Source organism: Trichoplusia ni, chromosome 9 (genome assembly GCF_003590095.1).
Source record: "Trichoplusia ni isolate ovarian cell line Hi5 chromosome 9, tn1, whole genome shotgun sequence".
Lineage (NCBI taxonomy): Eukaryota > Metazoa > Arthropoda > Insecta > Lepidoptera > Noctuidae > Trichoplusia > Trichoplusia ni.
In genome coordinates this window covers 13,238,371-13,257,955 of record NC_039486.1, presented here as the reverse complement: position 1 = coordinate 13,257,955, position 19,585 = coordinate 13,238,371, and the positions used below count along the sequence as shown (strand labels likewise).

General features: G+C 34.8%; 1 protein-coding gene and 1 non-coding gene across 2 annotated transcripts in view; one reads left to right on the top strand and one right to left on the bottom strand.

Annotated features, from left to right (window-relative positions):
• The window catches only part of LOC113497287 (kinesin-like protein CG14535), a 564,341-nt gene that overhangs the window by 514,887 nt on the left and 29,869 nt on the right, over nucleotides 1-19,585 (bottom strand). The window contains exon 2 of the mRNA XM_026876776.1: nucleotides 16,619-16,726. Within this exon, the coding sequence (XP_026732577.1) occupies nucleotides 16,619-16,698 (80 nt within the window). The 5' untranslated portion in view covers nucleotides 16,699-16,726. The remainder of the gene's footprint in view (nucleotides 1-16,618; nucleotides 16,727-19,585) is intronic.
• Nucleotides 8,990-9,073, top strand: Trnal-cag. Its single transcript has one exon. It is a non-coding gene; the product is annotated as a tRNA-Leu (tRNA).

Below are 19,585 nucleotides of genomic sequence, written 5' to 3'. Positions count from 1 at the left end.
AATTTCACAAAGCATTGAACTTGGTCGAAACGATTTGTATGAAAAAATTCATGTATAAAGTTACTTGTATATTTTTATATAAATATTGTTTTTACTTGTGTTAATAAAACTGTCTACTCTCATCTCATATTCAACTAAAACTTAAAACCTTTATCTAATTCTAAAATTCTAATGTAACTTGCCCTTGAAGCAACGAAGGTGAAAATTAAAAGTCAAATGTAAAATTAATTCGAATCCTTAGTTTCATTTCTCTTATCAACCGACAGACAGGCCTCTGTAAAATCTTCCGGCTAACTTGAAACTGGCCACAAAAACGTCAACTTGTTTGACCAACAACGCGTTAAATTAAATAGTGAGGAGAAAAGGGTGTAGACATTGATATGACTAATAAAATTGCACACATTATTATTTAAATAATATGTCATTCACATAATAGCAGTTATGTTCAGGATAGGAAAGCAAAAAAAAAAAACGACTAAAAAGAGGTTTCATCTGATAAAAGAAATTTGTTTCTTTTATATATCTAGGTTATGGAGAAATTAATGTTTGGGACCAATTTAGCTTCCAAGGAGCCATTAAGACTTGAATTCTCTCAGCCTATTTTCGTTTCAATACCCTACATTTAATATTAAATATCGACGCTATATGAGGAAGGGGAACATCAGACATGTATCGGTTTCACATTAGCATCGACCTTGTGAGGGTTCCACTTTATTTTTATAGCAGCCCTATTGTGGTATGGATCAGTTTTCAAAGGTCCTTTGCTTAAGCCCGTCCCATGACAGTTTGAGGGTTAAATACGTTTTTGGATGCGTTAACAAATCGTTCTCGAGGGTTCCAATGTACGGAAGAAGGAGTCTTTATGTCTTATGGAGAATTTTCATGGGTCATTTGCGTGCTAAGCTTCGTTATCGTCTAAGCAAAGATTTGGGTCAAAAGCGATGCAAAACAGGTTATCATAGCACTTAAAATAATGATGTGTGCGTATTTCTTGTTTAGTGCTTTCTTTGTGGTATTATGGGAAATTATTTTTGTTAAATCCTTTGGGACGTTGGCATTTCGTTTTATGGTTTGAATATTTTGGTCGTTTTCGTTTATTACGTGGAAAGCGTAGTAGTTTTGGAAAATATTTTGTTGATTGATGGTGACATAATACTTAGTAGCCGATCAACTTATTTTGTGTAATTTTTCTTGGGATTTTCTTTTGGTAAATATTTTTTGCCAAGTATACGATATTTAAAAGAAATACGTGGGATAGGATCCTTTAACAGGTCTTTAATACTCACAAGTATTAGTCAAAATACAAACCATTCTAGTAAATCAGCAAAAAATATAAAACGAAAGTGTTTTCCTAAGAGTTCCTTAGTAACAATATGGCGATCACATATCCGGGAAAAATACGGACGAAAAACGCTTGTCTAATATTTTTTATATGTTATTACACATTATGTCCCGGCCGTCTTACATAGACGGTTTTATCGTCTTAATATACCCGTTCATTGTGTTCAGAGTAATCGCTTTTTTGAAGTGTGTATTCTTATTTTATTTTTATTATGATATACGGTTTTATTGCAAATTGTCCTTGGTTATTGTCTGTGATGTGACAGTTCTTGGAGAATATTTTCCTTTGCAATTTAAGCAAGATAAATTTCAGGCTTAGTATAAGGAAAAGTTTGAAGGTCCTTCCTTATGAAAAGCTGGATGCTGCGTATTTTATGTTTCTCTAAATGAAAACTACTAGAGACTAGAAGTAGCTACTATTAAAGGAATAAAGAAGCCTTTTAAACTGACTTGACTTTTTTAAACTTACTGAACTTTTTTTGACTGCACGGATAGCTCAGTGGTTAGGTCGCGTCAACGTGATGAATTTTGTTGCAAATTTACTTTAAACTTATCATATTTCAATGGAACGATAACTACCACGAGTTCGACTCTAACTTTACCGTTTTTTTTTTTCATTATAAAGCAGAGTTCACAACAACAAAATAAACTATACTTATAGATCAATACAAGTAACATATTAAACCCATAAAACAATTGAATTGGCTGTCGTAAATTGTACTTAAATTATCGTCTATCAGAGCTCTATAAAGACATAATAGGAGGCATTTGATTGATGGCACACATAAATATTCACAGCCACGAGCGAATCCGCGTCTGTAATGTTTAATATACACATTCACACATCTTGACGGCATACTCGGTCACCGCTGGGCGTTGAATTATAGCAACTCCTTTACTATTTAATACAACTTTAAAAATTCCACCCACAACCTCACTGATAAAGAAATTTAGACCTTAATGTCACAGCATCAAGAGGACTCGAAATTTAAACAGCGGTACATGCAAGTTGGGATCACTCCAATAGGTCTGCGGTTGAAACGTCTTTGAATAATTTATTGGTTAGATTTAATACTGGCTATTGTATTGCATTCGGTAGTACTTGGCTTGTTTCCACTGACTTAATGGTTATTGGCGATTTTAATGGCAAACTACCTTGTTTGAAATGTGACTGTGTCTAGACCAGCATTTTAGCGTCTCGCGCTACCCATAAGCAATGTATATTAAACATGCATAGATAAAATTGTTTGTAAATTCCAAACGGTATTATTGGTTGGTGTTTCTAAGAAATTGCTACTGCAAGTGTATTGCGGATTAAGAAAAAACAAAAGTATGACCTGTAGTTAAGATAGTTTTAGCTGGTCACATTGAGATTAAGCTTTATATTAAAATATTTAACTACCAGATGCTCATAGCTTCGCCTCCTTAGGTATCTTTATTGCTGCAAATATAACCGTGCTTTAACGAACTTAAAAAAATTAGCTTATGTTTACCTATTGTGGCAGTCATAATATTAGTGTAATTAATGATTCCTGTCCCTAATAAAGCTACAATTAGATTAAAGACTTCTTTCCAATTTCTAGCGAGTCAAAGAAAATAATACCAAGATGAAGAGAAGAAGATAATATCAAGATGATAATACCATTATTCATTTACAATTCACAAACCAATTAAACTATTACATTCATAATACCATGCTGGCCGACAATCAGAATCAACCAAAAGCCGTTAAACAACAAGTGCAATGGACACGTACTTTCTCGATAGCATCCGCGATCAGCAGATAGGGCGCGTATGATCGAGGAGCGTCATCGCAACAAGCTCATCGCCTCACAATGAGACCTTATCGGCACTGTCTCGGGTACCTGTAAGACTATCAACTATCGGTACAGGTTAGAAGCCTTTCTCAAAGGGAAGACGGAAAACCACTTGGAGGTAATAAACTGTTGGATTTACGTAACGTGGCAAATGTAATACTTACGGTTACGTGAAGATTTGACAACCCTAAAAAAATTAAACACAAAATATAAATATTCCGATCATGTTTAAGTTGGACCCGCGACACTAAAGGTTCCGGAGAAATAGGAAGAAGAAAATCAATTTTGCAACAGTAAATGCTTTCCCATAAAATGGAAATTGGTGACTGGTGACATACGGACAGACAGACGGCAGAGCCTTAGCAATAGTTGTTAATTGTTCTACTCTATAATAGAAATGTAGACATCAAGCTCTTTATTCAGCTGTATTCGATGAGTTTGGAAGCGAACCCAATAATTGTGAAAGACCACAACAAATAGATATAAAAGAATAACGTTAAAAAAACCACTCCCTAAAGCCGGTAAAAGTAATTATTATCCACACCGAAAGAATTCCTTCCACTACATAGGGTCTATAACTTAAAGAATAAGAACTTTCTGAATGAAAAGTTTTGAACTCGAAATATATATTAAGATCTTACAAAATCCTAAAGCTGAAGAATTCTAATAAAGAGATTCAAAGATGGTAACGAAATCCTTAATATATCTTAGAGTAAAGTTTTGAGGTATTGCATTACTGTTATTACACCATTTGAGGATATGAAGGTCTGAAAATATTTCATCTTTGAAACAGAAAATTTGAACAACATTTGTTTTGCAACATGTACCTATTTTTGTTGTGTAGAGTGCTCGGGCACTAACCTACAGCGAGATGCATCTTTACGTTTTAGGTGTTGTAAAATTGAAACAAGTGGGCATAGTAAGACGAAACATAAGGAGTGTACTACACGATAGAGGACTGGTATTAGTAAGGACAACAATAGTTAAAGAGAACCTACATGGCTATAAGTAAATAAAATTAATGTCCACAGAAAAAACAAGGTTCATGATATCTATGAAAGGCAAAATACATGGGGGTTACAAACATTCAAGACACACGTTCAAAGTCATAGAGGCTCAGAATAAGCTTTCGTGGATTAAAAATAGAGAGTGCCTTTGCCACTGATTATTCGTAGTCATTGAGACTGCAGATTTTGACTATAGTGACGTTGCTACTTTATTGCTCATTAGAGAATATCTTTCACACTAATATCTTCTTTTGCAAAAAATATAACTCACTTTAATTTATAACACTATATAGACTTTTTACTTCACACTTACATTTTTTTCTAGACCATGGAGTGCTGCCACCTATGTGGTGAGCGTAGGACTGTTATACAACGTGGCATGTATTCGTCGCTAGATGGCGTCTGGTAAATGCGTCAACAGCGCCATCTATTGGCTTAAGCGTGTACCGTAATGTCTTATTTTTGTTTATGCAAAGAAAACCAGATGGCGCTAGGACACAAATAACAAAATACAATGAAGAAATTATTTGGGATAAGGTATAAGTATTGCTATTTATAAACTTATTTATATTACTTACATCACGGATAATATTTTTGTTGCAAATGATTGGATGTTTTTACATTGCGACTCATTCCTGACTACTATTTTATTTTCTCGTTAGTATAAAACAGCACACATTATCCTAAAAGCTACTAAAACTACTTCTCGCCAAGGAAGGTGACAAAAAAAAAAACAAACAAAAAATAGCACTCAACAGCAACTAGTACCAAATAATCTTTTACTAATAAGTAGAACGTAAAACTCGTAGTTGAATTGCATCAAAAATTGCCCCTGTCGCCCCTGACTGGTAAGGAATAAACGTTGCATTTTATACGTTGTCTTATATCTTCACCCTAACGCGTCGGTACTTATCTTTGGGTTTTTATAGCCGCAGTAATCGGCTCGGTTTACTATGTGCACGCACGCGACACACACGTGTATGTATGTGTGCGTTATGCACCCCATAATGCAGTGCATAGTGGCCTTTATGACGCTACAGGTACACTCAGGGTTGGCATTGCGAAAAATATTAGGGAATACTAATCCTTGATTTATCAGTCCGTTGGTTTTGTTGATAAATGTTTTAGGGGTTGGACCGCTTGTTAATTGAGTAGAGCTTGAGAGATGTCATAGTTGGTTTCGAAAAGATCCTAGTAACGCAGTTAATCCAAGGGTTAAAAAATGATGATGGCTTAGTAACAACAAACAATAGGGTACACAATGCTGTTCTTTCTAGCACCTAAATAATTAAAATTCAAAATCGAAGAAATCAAACTAAAGCTACCCTTCCCCACAAAACTCCACCCGAGGACTCAAGCCAAATATATCGAGAGGCCACAGCAGCCCTACGCCGATGCACTTGTACGTAAAACCGAGTTGAGACACGTCCGCAGGCAATTAGACATACATTCGCACCCTCCTCGGTGTCGCCTCCCATTCTCTATTTGCGTCTCATTGTACTCAATGATCGTTGTGACCACGAAGCGATGTTACTTAATATTTTTCCTTTGTACAATGTTATGAGAGAGTAGTTTTGTGGTCTTTGTTTAGGTCTTATTTTACATTTTGAATGACTTTGAATACGAGATGGCGTTGTTTGAAGTATCAGTCCAGTCCATTTTCGTGAAGATCCTCGCGATTGTCCTTGATCCTTTTCCGACGCTCTATGCTTTATTTCTTAACTATACATAAAATAGGAAAAGATTATATTAAATTGTTACTACAACGATTTAAGTTAAATAGTCTATGAACGATTCAACAACATTTAGTAGCGTAACCAACACCTATTCAACATCAAACCTGAACACACAATTCATAATTCACACAACATAATAACCGAACTGGTTCATTCACAAAAAGAAGCAAACAAGTCCATTGATCCAATGGGGCATGATTCACAGTAACACAATTGTTCGCAGTTGGGCGTCCGGCATCCACTTTGATCTGAAACTCGAATCCTGGACGGTATCAAAAGGAAACAGGTGCCGAAAGTTATGATCGCTTTTATTAGACGCCCTTTGATTTTGAGGTAGAGGAGTGCATTCAAGTACTTGGAACTGATGATGTAAGGCATAATCAGAAAACATTTTTAGCGTAAACAATAAGCTGAACACTAAGGCATATGGACTAATTAGGACTTGACCTGTTCAGATTTTAGTAACGGAATCAATATCTTTTAACAAAGACAATGGCACGTTTAAATGATAAGTGTGAAGAATTTATAGTAGAAAGGTAAGAACAAAATAGGTATTACACTGACAAACAATTTCAAGAAACTGTTTTTAGCCAGTCTACTAAAGATCTTAAACAAATTATCAGTAAAACACTACAAAAGATAAAGCTATGTGATCAATAAAATAATCAGCAAGTAACGCTAAATATAAAGACAATATTATGGGATTAGTCATACGACCCATAATACCTTCATCGAACAACTCCACACATGCCTACTCCGTTGTAAAAGTAAAAATAACAACAAAATAGCCAGACCGATGAAATACTAATAGTTTTAAATCATCGTAAAATCTCAAAAGAGTCAAAGCAGAATATAAATAACTCTAAACTCTAAATAAATCCGTGTAAAATGGAAGCGGGGAAATGGGATTTCTTCTTTAAACGTTAAGTTGCAAACGTCAACTGAAAATGTTTAATTAAAAGCTGCTTTTTGCAGGCTAATTACCTTAAACTTAAATGATGCAAAGCATTCATTGCTGAGCTGTCTTTAGGATAAAGAAACTGAGTCAGTTGCTGAGTGGAGTGGGAGTCCTAAATAGTTTTAAGCAACTCTCTCATTTGTATCTGAATTAAGCTTGCGATCTTATCTATTTACTTGCAAGTGTCTAACGATTGTGTCGTTAGCTACGTCGTATCTGGCTTCGGAATGGGCTTAATAGCTTTTACCAATTAGTTAGAAAGCAATGAAGTTCATTCTTATTCAAATTCTTTGTCGTAGTAAAGGCAAGCCGTTCCGGATTTTCATCGAGCTCTTTGGACGGAAACAATTGATGCCGGATTTCAAAAGAAGATCTAGAAATAATTTCTTAGATTTTGGAGATGGTACTAGTTACTACTAAATTGAACGGGTGCCATTCTGAACCTTTATATTCATACTAGCTGTTGCCCGCGACTTCGTCCCCGTGGGTAGAAGATATAAGTTATGATTTATACTTGCCCGGTTTTTTCATATTTTCCATTGTATCTTAGCTCCTATTAGTCGCAGCGTCATGGTTTATAGCCTAAAGCCTTCCTCGATGAATGGTCTATTCAACACAACAATATTTTTTCAATTTGGACCAGTAGTTCCTGAGATTAGCGCGTTCAAACAAACAAACAAACTCTTCAGCTTTATATATTAGTATAGATAAAATTCTGGTATGCCCGTTACGATTAAAATCGTACCACTTTAAAGGAGATTAATATTTCTTAGCAAATAGTTAACATAAAGAGTAGCCAAGCTTATTAACTTTTGAACTCTATCACAATTACACCACATAACAAAGCTTCCTTGAAAAATATAGCAACCATTTTTATTTCCCAATTGCACGTGGTCAATAAAGTTTTGATGCCGGCAGCGGAGTTAAGATAATTGGAGTTATATTGGCCAATGTCGGGCAGGATATAACGATAAAATTTAATTAGCGGGTGACCAAGCTTGCTGTAACTTTAAACAATTTTGTTGCACTTCGCACTTTTATTATTGCTTCTTATTAATCTTATAATACGACAAAGTATAATGTCTGTAGTTAGTTCGTTTTAAAATGAAGTAGAGTAATACGTGATAATGATAATTTTAAATTAGCAACACACTCAAGTCCGATAGGTTGTGGATATCACATAAAATCTAACAGAACTATGAGAAAAGGCAGAAAAAAAAATTGCTGGTCTAATTAGGTCCTGTCAAAAGTTCAGCAAAAAATGGGTAGGTCCTGTTGAAAAAACTATACTATTCTCCAATACAATTTTTAATCCAAAAAAAAACATTCCACGGAAATTTATTAGGTAAAACAGGAGCACAATCATGCGAACACGTGTGCTGCGCACGCGCCGGTCCACCGTCACCGGAACCACATGGCGGGATCAAACGGTATACCGGACGCGACGCCATATTGTCCTCGTAATGTGCATCAGTAATTTACAAGTGTTTTTGCACTACTATGAATAGGCGAATTATATATATATATAAGTTGTATGTATGATTACCGGAAGTCTTGAACTCGTACATACATACATAGACACATGATATATTTTGCCGCAAAGAATAAGTTCTATGTCAAATCTGTACTGTTTATTCATTATTGCAAGAATAATGACCACAGACCTACTTACTGATCTTAATGATCCTTAAGTTTTTTTATCCTGAATCTACTTTCTGTGTTGTTTTTCCAGGTGTCCCATTTTGTTTCTATTTTTATACAATCATGAATTCTCTGATCAATATTTTACAATCGTTTCCGATACTAAGGGTTTTTATAAAAAAAATGTAAAAAAATATATCTAGACTAGAGCAACTCTAGAAAAAAACTCTATTATATCCATAGTATATTCATATAGTAGCATTCAATTTTTTATTTCAATATATCTGGAGATACGTTTTAAGATAAACATTGATAGTTTTTTTTATTTAGCCTACTTGCTCCTTTAAAGTTAAAACTGTTTTCTTGAATAAAATATAAACGACTTAAATATGTCGCGCTATTATTCCTCCACATACTGACCGCAAATAACATAACGTGGGGAAAAAAACATAGCACATACGAAATAGGTATTTCGACCATTAGATCACCGTCAGGATGGCCGAGCGGTCTAAGGCGCTGCGTTCAGGTCGCAGTCCACTTCTGTGGGCGTGGGTTCGAATCCCACTTCTGACAAAAATCTTTTTGGGTTTTGTATTAGCAGTTTTATCCTCCAAAGTTAAAACTCCGTACATGATAATTTCTTAAATAAATTGTATAATTAAGATAAGCTATTAACTTGTTCTTTGTATTTTATCGGTTCAATGGTTACTCTTATCCATGTCACAATGGTGTATTTGTTCTTATCATGTTGATACAAAATACACAATATTATCATCTTCAAAGCAATATGTACCGAAATGTATAAAGACGTTACTGAGACTGATTAATTGATACGATTTCATAGCGATTTAAAAAATCATAATTAGTCATAATAAATATTAATAAAAAAATGTGCTCTGACTGACTTTAATTAATAAGAGTTAGTAAATAATTTGTACTTAAAACGCTTGTAATAAGGTTCACATTTCATTAAACATCGCGTAGTAAGTTTTAGTAAAAATAGTTACTCTGGTAATATTAATAGGCTATATTGTCCAGAGAAACCGGTATAATGGCTGCTTCAATGGTTAATGTAAGGTGAAGTATGAAAGCTTTAGTTTACTGGATACGTCACAGCAATGAAAGCTTTAAGACCATCGAACAAAGTTACTAAAAGAGTTAATTTTAGAGAAAATAAATTCTTCATCAAAATTGGCCTTGTAGGGTGCTGATTATGTAGAATGTATAAGGTGAACCTTATTGCAAAAGCATAAGGTTTATTTTCGTATGCATTTACGACCACATCAATTGATCTAATCTTTATCTCTGAGTGTGATAAACATTTGAGTTATTTACAAACGTTTGTCCCAATATTTAAAGTTGTAGATCTCTAGGTGTGGATGAATATCCCGGACTCTGTCCCACCAATGATAAAGAATTATTCACAACATTATCCGTTAAATTGAAAATCACTTACAAACGCGTTTCATGACAATCAGCCTATTCAAATACGGACAGACAATATTTCCGTTTTTACCCCTTACATACGGAAAACCAAAACGAACCCAAAACTGCATTACTCGTTCCCCCTTTTTCCCCAAAAGGTTCACATTGAAAAGACATTAAAAATCCCCAATCCGGTAATCATAAACACATCTAGCATTCCTATTTCTTTTTACCGTACGACGAGCGTGAGCCTGGTGGTGGCACTTGAATACTGCCCTGAAGCCGGCGTGCATTTTTTACGAGAAACCAACTAACAATGCCACGGTATGGCCACTTGAGGATCCTTAGCCTCTTGTGCTATAGATGTTGGCTCCGTTCTTGGAACTGAATTGGGGATTTGCGGGGTAATGTTAGGAAGCTTAAAAGATTGGTCGTTTTGATGACCTATTCATGTTTTGATAAGAAGATGTATATTAGTAAAGTATGAATTTATTAGGTAGTATTTTTGCTGGGTAGAGATTATGATAAGATTGTCAGAAAGTGTATTTCGCCTTATATTATGACTCCAAGTAAGTTTTGGATGGTATTCATTATTAGTCTCCCTGAATAGTGTCTTTAGATTGTAGGTAGAGTAAAAATAGAGAGTAATTTCTCCTAAAGTCATCACAGGCCTCTTACATCTATGACAGAAAATTGAAACAGCAGCCGTATTCGTTTTTCTGATTTTGGCATTTGCGCTGATGGCTAACAAGGCCTTTTATACGGGAGTGACAACGCCGGTCGCTATGTCTGCAGACAATTGTAAAGTAAAGTTAGTATTTCTCCTAAAGCAGTTCCGTGCAATAATTATCTATAATCAAAAACAATCATTATAATTTCTTACTCATAGGTATTCCAAAAAGTTTTATTTAAAGAAAAGTAACCCGGTCACGACATAACCAATTATCTATCATAAATTGCACCCTATAACACAGAACTACCACACACCACTATAATTTCCAAGTTAGTACCAATTAAACGAGCTAAACTGAAGCACGCTCAATTGCTTGCCTGTCACCATGATTTCACAGTTTTATGAGAATTCAAAAGACGTAAACTGCAATGGAGTTGAAAAACTCACTTTTATTCGGAAAGTTAATTCATTGCGTGACACGTCGAAGTCGAAACGCGTCAAAATATGAATACCTTGTTTACTGGATTTATTAATGCTTTACGCAGACGACACAGTCCACGGTAATAGACTGACGGTAGGGTGGGCGGTGGTACAAGTTATGGGAAAAATGCTAAAGGCCAATATTAAAAGTAGGAACCAAAATAGGTAATTAATAGTTGCGAGACACTGTAAAACATTCCAAGTACAGTACAACTATTAACGGATACGTTTATGAAAAACAAATTTGCCCATAGTCGTCTTAAAATATCACTCTACAATTTATCATCATCTGGGTAGGCTGATATTGTGACTTAAGATCTGCTCCAAACTTGTTAAAGATCACAATGAACTCGCTCACATTGTTATAGCAACTTGAAATTTTTCTTTTGTTAATTTCTAACTCTCTCTCTTTACCTACTCTCATATTATATTAACCTATTCATCCGCTATCTCTTTTTCCTTGCACCACAGGCTATTCCCCGCACGTGAATATGTTTGTGCGTTCCTGTCATCGAAAATGCACAGACTACCTTCACAGCTGATGTGGGCATTAATTTTTTACATGCATTACTACGGTCAAAGTTAAAATATTTATTTTTAAAGAGCCATCCAAACGGGTTGCCTGCACATCTGGTGCCTCTAATGATGGGGGCGTGAATCGAGCTTTTTCAATTTAAATAGTAATAGGTTTTTTAATTAATAAGCATCCTTTGCACCTTTGTTTGGGTATCATACTGTAGCAATTTGATTAAGTTTAGAAAAAATGTTAAACTGTTCAAATTAATTTCAAATTCGGTTTATTTTATCATCCACTTGCAACGCACACAAAAAGTTTTGCTTATGCTTTTTTTTAACCAGCGTAAGTGAAACCATAGTGAAACATGCAAGGCGAATCTTTGACTCATTTACCAAGTACCAAATAATGTAGAAATAATGCCATTTACTCACTCGTCCTAGTAGTGTCTGCTTCTTGAAAGATCAAATAGAAAGACTAGAAAGACCGACTTCTGCTAATATATCTTCAAGTCTTAACCCATCTTATAGACCTAAACGCCTTGTATCACAATCTTCTGATATTTTAATTAGGATATACAAATAAGTTACGAAAATACTTTGACTTCTAATAAAACTGTTTACTTTAATATAAGTAGAGTGTGCTTCACCGAATTCCTTGAAATCCAAACTGAGCACTTATAAGAGTGCACTTAATAACTTCGAAGTATATTGTTTCACGTAACTGGCTTGTTCTGTTGTCTTGCGACAAATTCCTTTATTAAACTACCCACTATTCTTACTAAACTTTACAACTTTTCCAAAAGGTTAAGGGAAGGTAATTAAAGCTTTTTTTCACCAATTTATTTTAGGATGAAGTTGACGATACAGCGGCTCTGAGCTGACATTTCCACATGACGCACCATTGTCGTGGTGGAATGTGGAAGTAGAACAATTAACTTACTACTATGTTAACACATTTCTTGTGAATAAATGATTTGAATTTGAAAACTCAAATGTCAATAAGATTCAGTTGACAGTGAATCGTTTTATGTTGCTAAACAATATTTAATCTTTGGGTCGCAAGAGTTGTCACACATATTCAAGTCGTGCTGAAGGAAACTCAAGCTCATGACAAGCATTAGTGGATCACACAAACGCTTGCCTTACGCGGGGACCAAACCCGCAACACGTCGCTCATGGCGGATTTGGTAAACTCAATACAATCCGTGAAATAAAAACTTAAAAAAATTAGACACATAAATTGAAGCATAACTATTTAGTCATAACACTAATAAGTCGTATATCTTACGGCACTTAAACAATTGAGTAAGAAAAAACTTCTAGAAGGTAAAGTGACAGAATGGTTAAAACATGAAACTTCACGTTACAAGTCCCGATACTAAAGTAACTAATATTATTTGACCCCTCACTACATGAAAAAAGTAGCTGCGTAAAGTTCTTCCATTAATTGAATGAACGGATAAAATTCTTGCTTATTTCTTTCATAAAAATAGTAGTGTAATGCCATACTGGCCAGTACGTTACCTTTTTTATTTTACAATGTAAGTTAATGGAAAATTAGACATCGCGTGTCGGTTATAAAAGTTCACGAAAAGGGCAATGTCTGGCTAACTGGAAACCTGCCTACTTAAATATTGCTACAATATTGACGCTATAATTGTTTTATAATACCTAGGATCTAATTGCGTTTCTAAACAATAATCAAATTTAATGAAAAACACGGTCAAGTGCTAGCGTAAGGGTTGCGTACAATTAGGTGAGAGATAAACCAATTGGTGAGATGACCAATAAAAATTAAAATTCGTCTAGCTATTAAGGTTAATGATATACAGCCTTGTGACGGACGGACAGATCAGCAGACAGACAAAAGATGCATCCTGAATAATAGCGTTCAGTTTTTAACTTTGGGTACGAAATCCGAAAACACTGACCCGATGTTTTAATCCTTTGTTGACGTGTCTTCTCCGAGACATAGAAAGGTTTTACTCATAATTATATTGTTATACATATAAATAGTATCAGCCTGTATAATTTCCCACTGTTGGGCATGGAATTCTGAATACATAAGGAGCGATCGCGCTCACTACCCTTGCTCACTTGTGGGTGAGCGATGATTTATTCTCCAACTTATTCTAAGACAAAACTTAATGATAAGTTGGCTATTTCACGCACTTTAACCGTAGCACTATAAATTATTCTGTGAAAGAAGAAAGAAAGAAAGAAAGAAAGAAAATATATTTATTTGTGCTAAAAAAGTGACGCATACACACAAAAACAAATAAATTAAAATAGAAAATAAAAGGGGGAAAATATGCGTCATATTAACACAAAACGGCCGATGCTCAGCATAATGCTGAGACCCTACACAAGTAACTGTGCAGTGCTAACTTTTATTCCTATGTCCAACTAAGTATCACTCCTATGTTTAAAGGCACGTAACGCTGGCACTAACATTGCTTCTTAAAAAACTTGGTTAAGAAAATATTTGCTTGGTAATCTTGAAACTTTTACATAATACTTTTTTTAAGATAGTAATTTGTAGGTTAAAAAAAAAACAGCGACTGCCACGTTAAGGAATGTTAGCCTTGTAATGCGGGGGGGGGGGGTTACAAACATTCAGCTACATGCAGAACAAACACAAAAAGTCACTCACACTATAAATGCTAGATCTAGCTATACTTCTTTGAAGTTCATCCATGTCTAGAATAAGCGATTTTCTTAGCATTAATTTCAATATCTCAAAAAACCTATATCTAATGTAGGTTTATAACTAAATAGATGCCGATGAACTTTCAGCTAAAAACAACATTTGAGCAACCGACAGATGTACCTAAAATTGTCAGACCTGTCATTATCCTGTCATCATTCAACCTATAAGTACATAGCCCAACGTTGGATTCCCAGTCACATGATACGGTTCAGCTTGTAACTGAAACAACCATATCGGTTACATTCTGTCCCGTTTGTCAAGCCAAGCCAACTATTATAAATGGTTCTACACCCTCCCTGGTGATTGCAGTGATCTTGTATCTCTCACAGTGTATAGCGCCTGTAATTAACGATGCTAGTGTTCGAGTTGCAGCTGAATTATCAAAGGTTTCTGTCGGAACTGGGATAATATCTGGCAAGAATTGCTCTTGATTTACGAGGTAAAAGAGTTTTATGGTTTTGAAAAAATGATGACTGGAGCTATTTTTTCCCTATCGACAAAATATGTAAAAGCTTAATGATTTTTACTAAAAGATCCCGAGTCTCTCCTAATTTAATGCTAAATCGAATTATCAAATGCATAGGTATGCATTTGGAGATAATTTCCATGGAAATGTAAGATAAATAACAAAAAAAAAATAACACATCATCAAACACCCAAAATTTTGTTCCTCAATTTCGAACTCCTATCGAAACCTAACAGGAATAAAAATATTTCATCAAATAATCAACGCGATAGCAAACGTTACGGAAACGGAAACAACTCAATCAGAACAGAAGCTCGCAACAAAACTAATCCAATAATAAACAAATGAATCCCAACAAAATCTTGCAAACAGTTCCTTTTCATTATATTAATGTAGATTAGATCCTCAAAATGCGAGAATTGTAATAAGATCTCAATTTACATGAAACAAGGGCCAAAGTTCACAGCTTATAAGGCCGATCCCAATCTCCGGGTTGCCCTTACTAAGTGTCATTACAGTATTTGAACGAGAAAGATGTCTGAAGGGACTTCAAAGGGACCTTTGTTATGAACTGTTTTCAATTTGTCTCTAAACAATTTAGGAGCATTTTATAGGTATTTTAATAAATGGAATCTGGTTTTATTGTCTTGGTTCAAATTTTACGTGGAGCAAGGTAATCAAGAACCATTGTCAGAAAATGAAAGTGGCCTTGATAAATAGACTTCAAAGTTTTTTTATATCATTTTCTATATCTATACTCTATACTTACTAATATATAAAGCTGAAAAGTTTGTTTGTTTGTTTGTTTGAACGCGCTAATCTCGGGAACCACTGGTTCGATTTGAAAAATTCTTTTTGTGTTGAATAGACCATTTATCGAGGAAGGCTATAGGCTATATAACATCACGCTGCGACTAATAGGAGCGAAGATACAATGGAAAATGGGGAAAATTCTAACCACGTGGACGAAGTCGCGGGCAACAGCTAGTTTAGGTATATGTATCAAGTCATATTTGGATTAGAAAGATCAAACCACGTAGTTATTATGGTCTGAGAGACATTTGATTTCATTTGTTCATTACCTTGCTCAAATTGTACGTGGATCAAGGTAACCAAGATCAATTTATAAAAAATAATCTAAAAACTTTGAATTCCGATATTTTTAGATTATCATTTCTTTATCTAGATGCTATGTAGCCATATTAGGATTAGAAACATCAATAGACGTGGTGATCTGATACACAAACTTCTTTGAAATGTTCCACTACATGTGGTTTCTGTAGACACCGGTACGTGTATTTACATTGAACGATTTTATACTGCCAGTGTTTGTGTGGTCCACATAAATTATACCACCTTGTTGCTGTTTCTTGTTAGAACTGCCTTTTGTGGGCACGTTTTTAACTAAATAGTAACTTTAGGTAAAGAAATACTTTTTTTTGAGAAAATATTATTGTAATAAAATTTAGGATAGGTAGCCTGAAATAAATAATTAAAACACCTCTATCGAATACTTTCAGAAAATATAGGACTAACGAAATCATTTATTTATGAATAAAGTACAGGATAATTCAAAGTACATAACATGACTTATATGATAAATCCAGAGTAAAGCCTGACTTAATTCAAGTCATATTTGTAGTTTTAGCTTAAGTAAACTAGTTTGACTTTATCATCTCATATTCTCAAACTACTACAAAATGCATTAAAATCGTACTTTATGATGCACTCCATTCTAGATAACGACATTATTCTAGGAAACTTTCACACTACCTCACAAAACCCATAACTTCTCCTTTCATACATTCATTTTCGTTGCCCAAAATGTAAGAGTAACAATTTACGAACCTGGGCTGATGTACTGCTTCTTTGGGCGGAGGCATCGGCGTGGGGATGCGGCGCCCGCCCCGCAGCCCGCTCCCACTCATCCTGCCACCAATTGCCCTTAGGGCGGACCTGAAAAAAAAGATAATCCTTTAGGGCGGATCTGAAAAAAGCATAATTCTTCAGGAAACTGAGACAACGGCTCGGTTTATTGAGGATATAGTTATGCAGCGCTTGCCCCATTCTCAAAGCATCCTTTGTGAGATTTTTTTATTTTGTCAATTAAAATTCGCTGTAATAGGATCTGAAGGATAAAGGAGGCTTTGAGGCAACTTAGCGATTCGTTCGTGTCTTATTCGCGTGAATTATATGGTATGGCATTTTCACTTTGGTTCCAATTGTTTGCAATTCAATTGTTGGTGTTATGGTGTAATGCCTATATTATCTTTGTTTTCAAATTTGATTTCACTTCATCTACCCTTCACAATATTTTATGAATTTTAGATAATAAACACAATATTTTGATCGTCAGTCTTGTAATATAAGGTTCTATTATTCAGAAACCCACCTCCCAAGACCTTTTCACCTCAGACTAATTACTTATGTATTAAGATCGTGGTACTTTCCCAGTCTAGACGGACCAGAATTCTGAACGATACGTTACACCACTTAATCCAATGGAAAATTAAATATTACATGTAAAAGATTAATCCTTTAAATTAGAAAGGAATTTATCAGAGATCGAAAGAGGAATTTGTGATAACTTGAGCTTATGACTATACTTGTAATGAAATTAATGTTAGTAAGGATATTTCCGATGAGTGAGCTTTATTGTTAAGTCGGGAGGTACGCGCTGAATTTCATATTTTTCCCACCAGTCTTTATGGCGATCACAGGGGGCGGCCTCTGTCCAGCAGAGGATGGTCTATAGCTTCAATGATGATGATGAACATTATCGGTAAAATTGTCACATTTGTTTATTTTTCTTGATCTCTTCCTTCTCTTTTTCAGATCTGCAAAAGCTTAACTGAACTCATTCTACTCAATGTTTTTAATGATGAGCAAGTTGAGTGTAAAGGTTAATTTTCGAGTAGAAATACACATTTCTTCATGTTTGATCTGCTTTAACTACTTTAAGGTAAGGAAAACGCAAAGCATGCAAAGATGTAAGTTAGACGGACATTTAATGCCTACACGAAAGTTGTGTACAATTATGGCATTAAATAACCTTTAAACCGAGCAATTATGCAAATTCATGCAGTCATTTCAAGCGATGTTAATACTACACTATCATTAAGCCGCTATCCTCCAATGTATTGATAAGTTCTCGAATGTCGCTCACGTATCAAATTTATAACAGATACGTATTACATTCACATATAAGCGAGATGACTGTCATTACCTAAGACATGTCTCAGAATGAAACCATTCAAATAATTTAGAGCTGGGACTCTACCATCACCTTGAAGAGTAAGATTACGTTATTGCAGAAGCAAGACAGAAACACACACTTTGTATAGCGTCATCTCCCTTCCACACTTCCTTTAGTATCACTTCGGAGACAGAGGTAAGTTTTCTCGGTGAATAAACCTTTCAATTTAAGTGTTATCACTTGTACGCTACCTACTATTTTAGGGTATCATTAAACTTAATAACTTGGTTTGTTTTAGTTGGTTTACAGTGATAATAATTATATTACACAACTTTAAAACAAAGCCATCAAGTCTCAAACTAAGCAAAGCTTCTATTATCAGTATTAAACACAACTGATAAACATATTTAAATATTTCTAAATCAAAATGAACAATGAATTTAGAACAAATGATCGTTAAAGATTTCGGCCCGGGTGGGAATCGAACCCACGACCTCCATTATAGCAGGCATAGCCGTTAACCGCTAAACCAACAAGTCAATCATATATGAGTCAGTAATACATTTATATACAGTCGTTATAAATACTCTAGTCTCTTTCATGTATTCTAGACTTCTAGCTATCAATCAACCCAGCTTATATTGATCCACTGTTAGACCTAGGACTCTCCCGGCGCAAAATGAAAGGTGAATTGAATTCATTGATTTTTACTGGAATAGAATACGTAGAAAAACTATTGTACGAGTATTTACCAAAAGAGTTTAGACCTTATAATTATTGATAGGTTACAAAGAAACGTCGCGTGGAAATTCTTTCTTAAAATAATATCAGGTACTATTAGTAAATAGGATACAAATATTTTAAATGAAGTCTGTTTATCTCGTTCTTCTAATTAAAATTTTAGATTAATTATAACTTTTTTACATTTATCACAAACTCTAAAATTGTCACAATCCAAATTAATCTTTATGATTAAAGTTTTATTTTAAGAACCACTGATAAGGCCAGTTTGTCACACTTTCCATCTAAACACCAAAACAATAACACCGGCTTCACATCTCTATCACCACGTCTAATGATTGTCAAGCAGAAAGCACCACATCAGCAAACAAAACTCTGACACGGGAACATAAAGTTGAAAATCCTTTGTTAGAAGCCGGTGTATTTTTGCAATGGGCTAGGATACATCAGTCAAATAGATGTACCAACGTTAGCTGTATTGTGAAGGCTCTCAAAGCCTCCATTGGAGTCGTCAGGGTTTGTTCCCTACCGGGTATAACAAGCAACGAACCTAGATTCAACGCTGATAGCAGGCGTTTTTGTTCCTCCTGTTTCACTGTTTCTAAAAGGAAAGGAGGTTTATGTTTTTTTGCGTTATCAATACTTTTGTTGGAGATGAATAGATTTATCTATTATGCATTTGGGAGGTAACTTCGTAGGATAATATGACATTTGGAAACATTTTTTCAGTCTTTTCTAAGAAATTATTAATGCTAATGTTTTCATCTCATGGTTCCCATTTTCAGTAAAATCGTTTAGTGGTTTTGGCGTGAAAGCGTAAGCAAGAAACAAACTCACATCGACATTTATCATATCTTAATTAAGCTTAAGAATTCTGT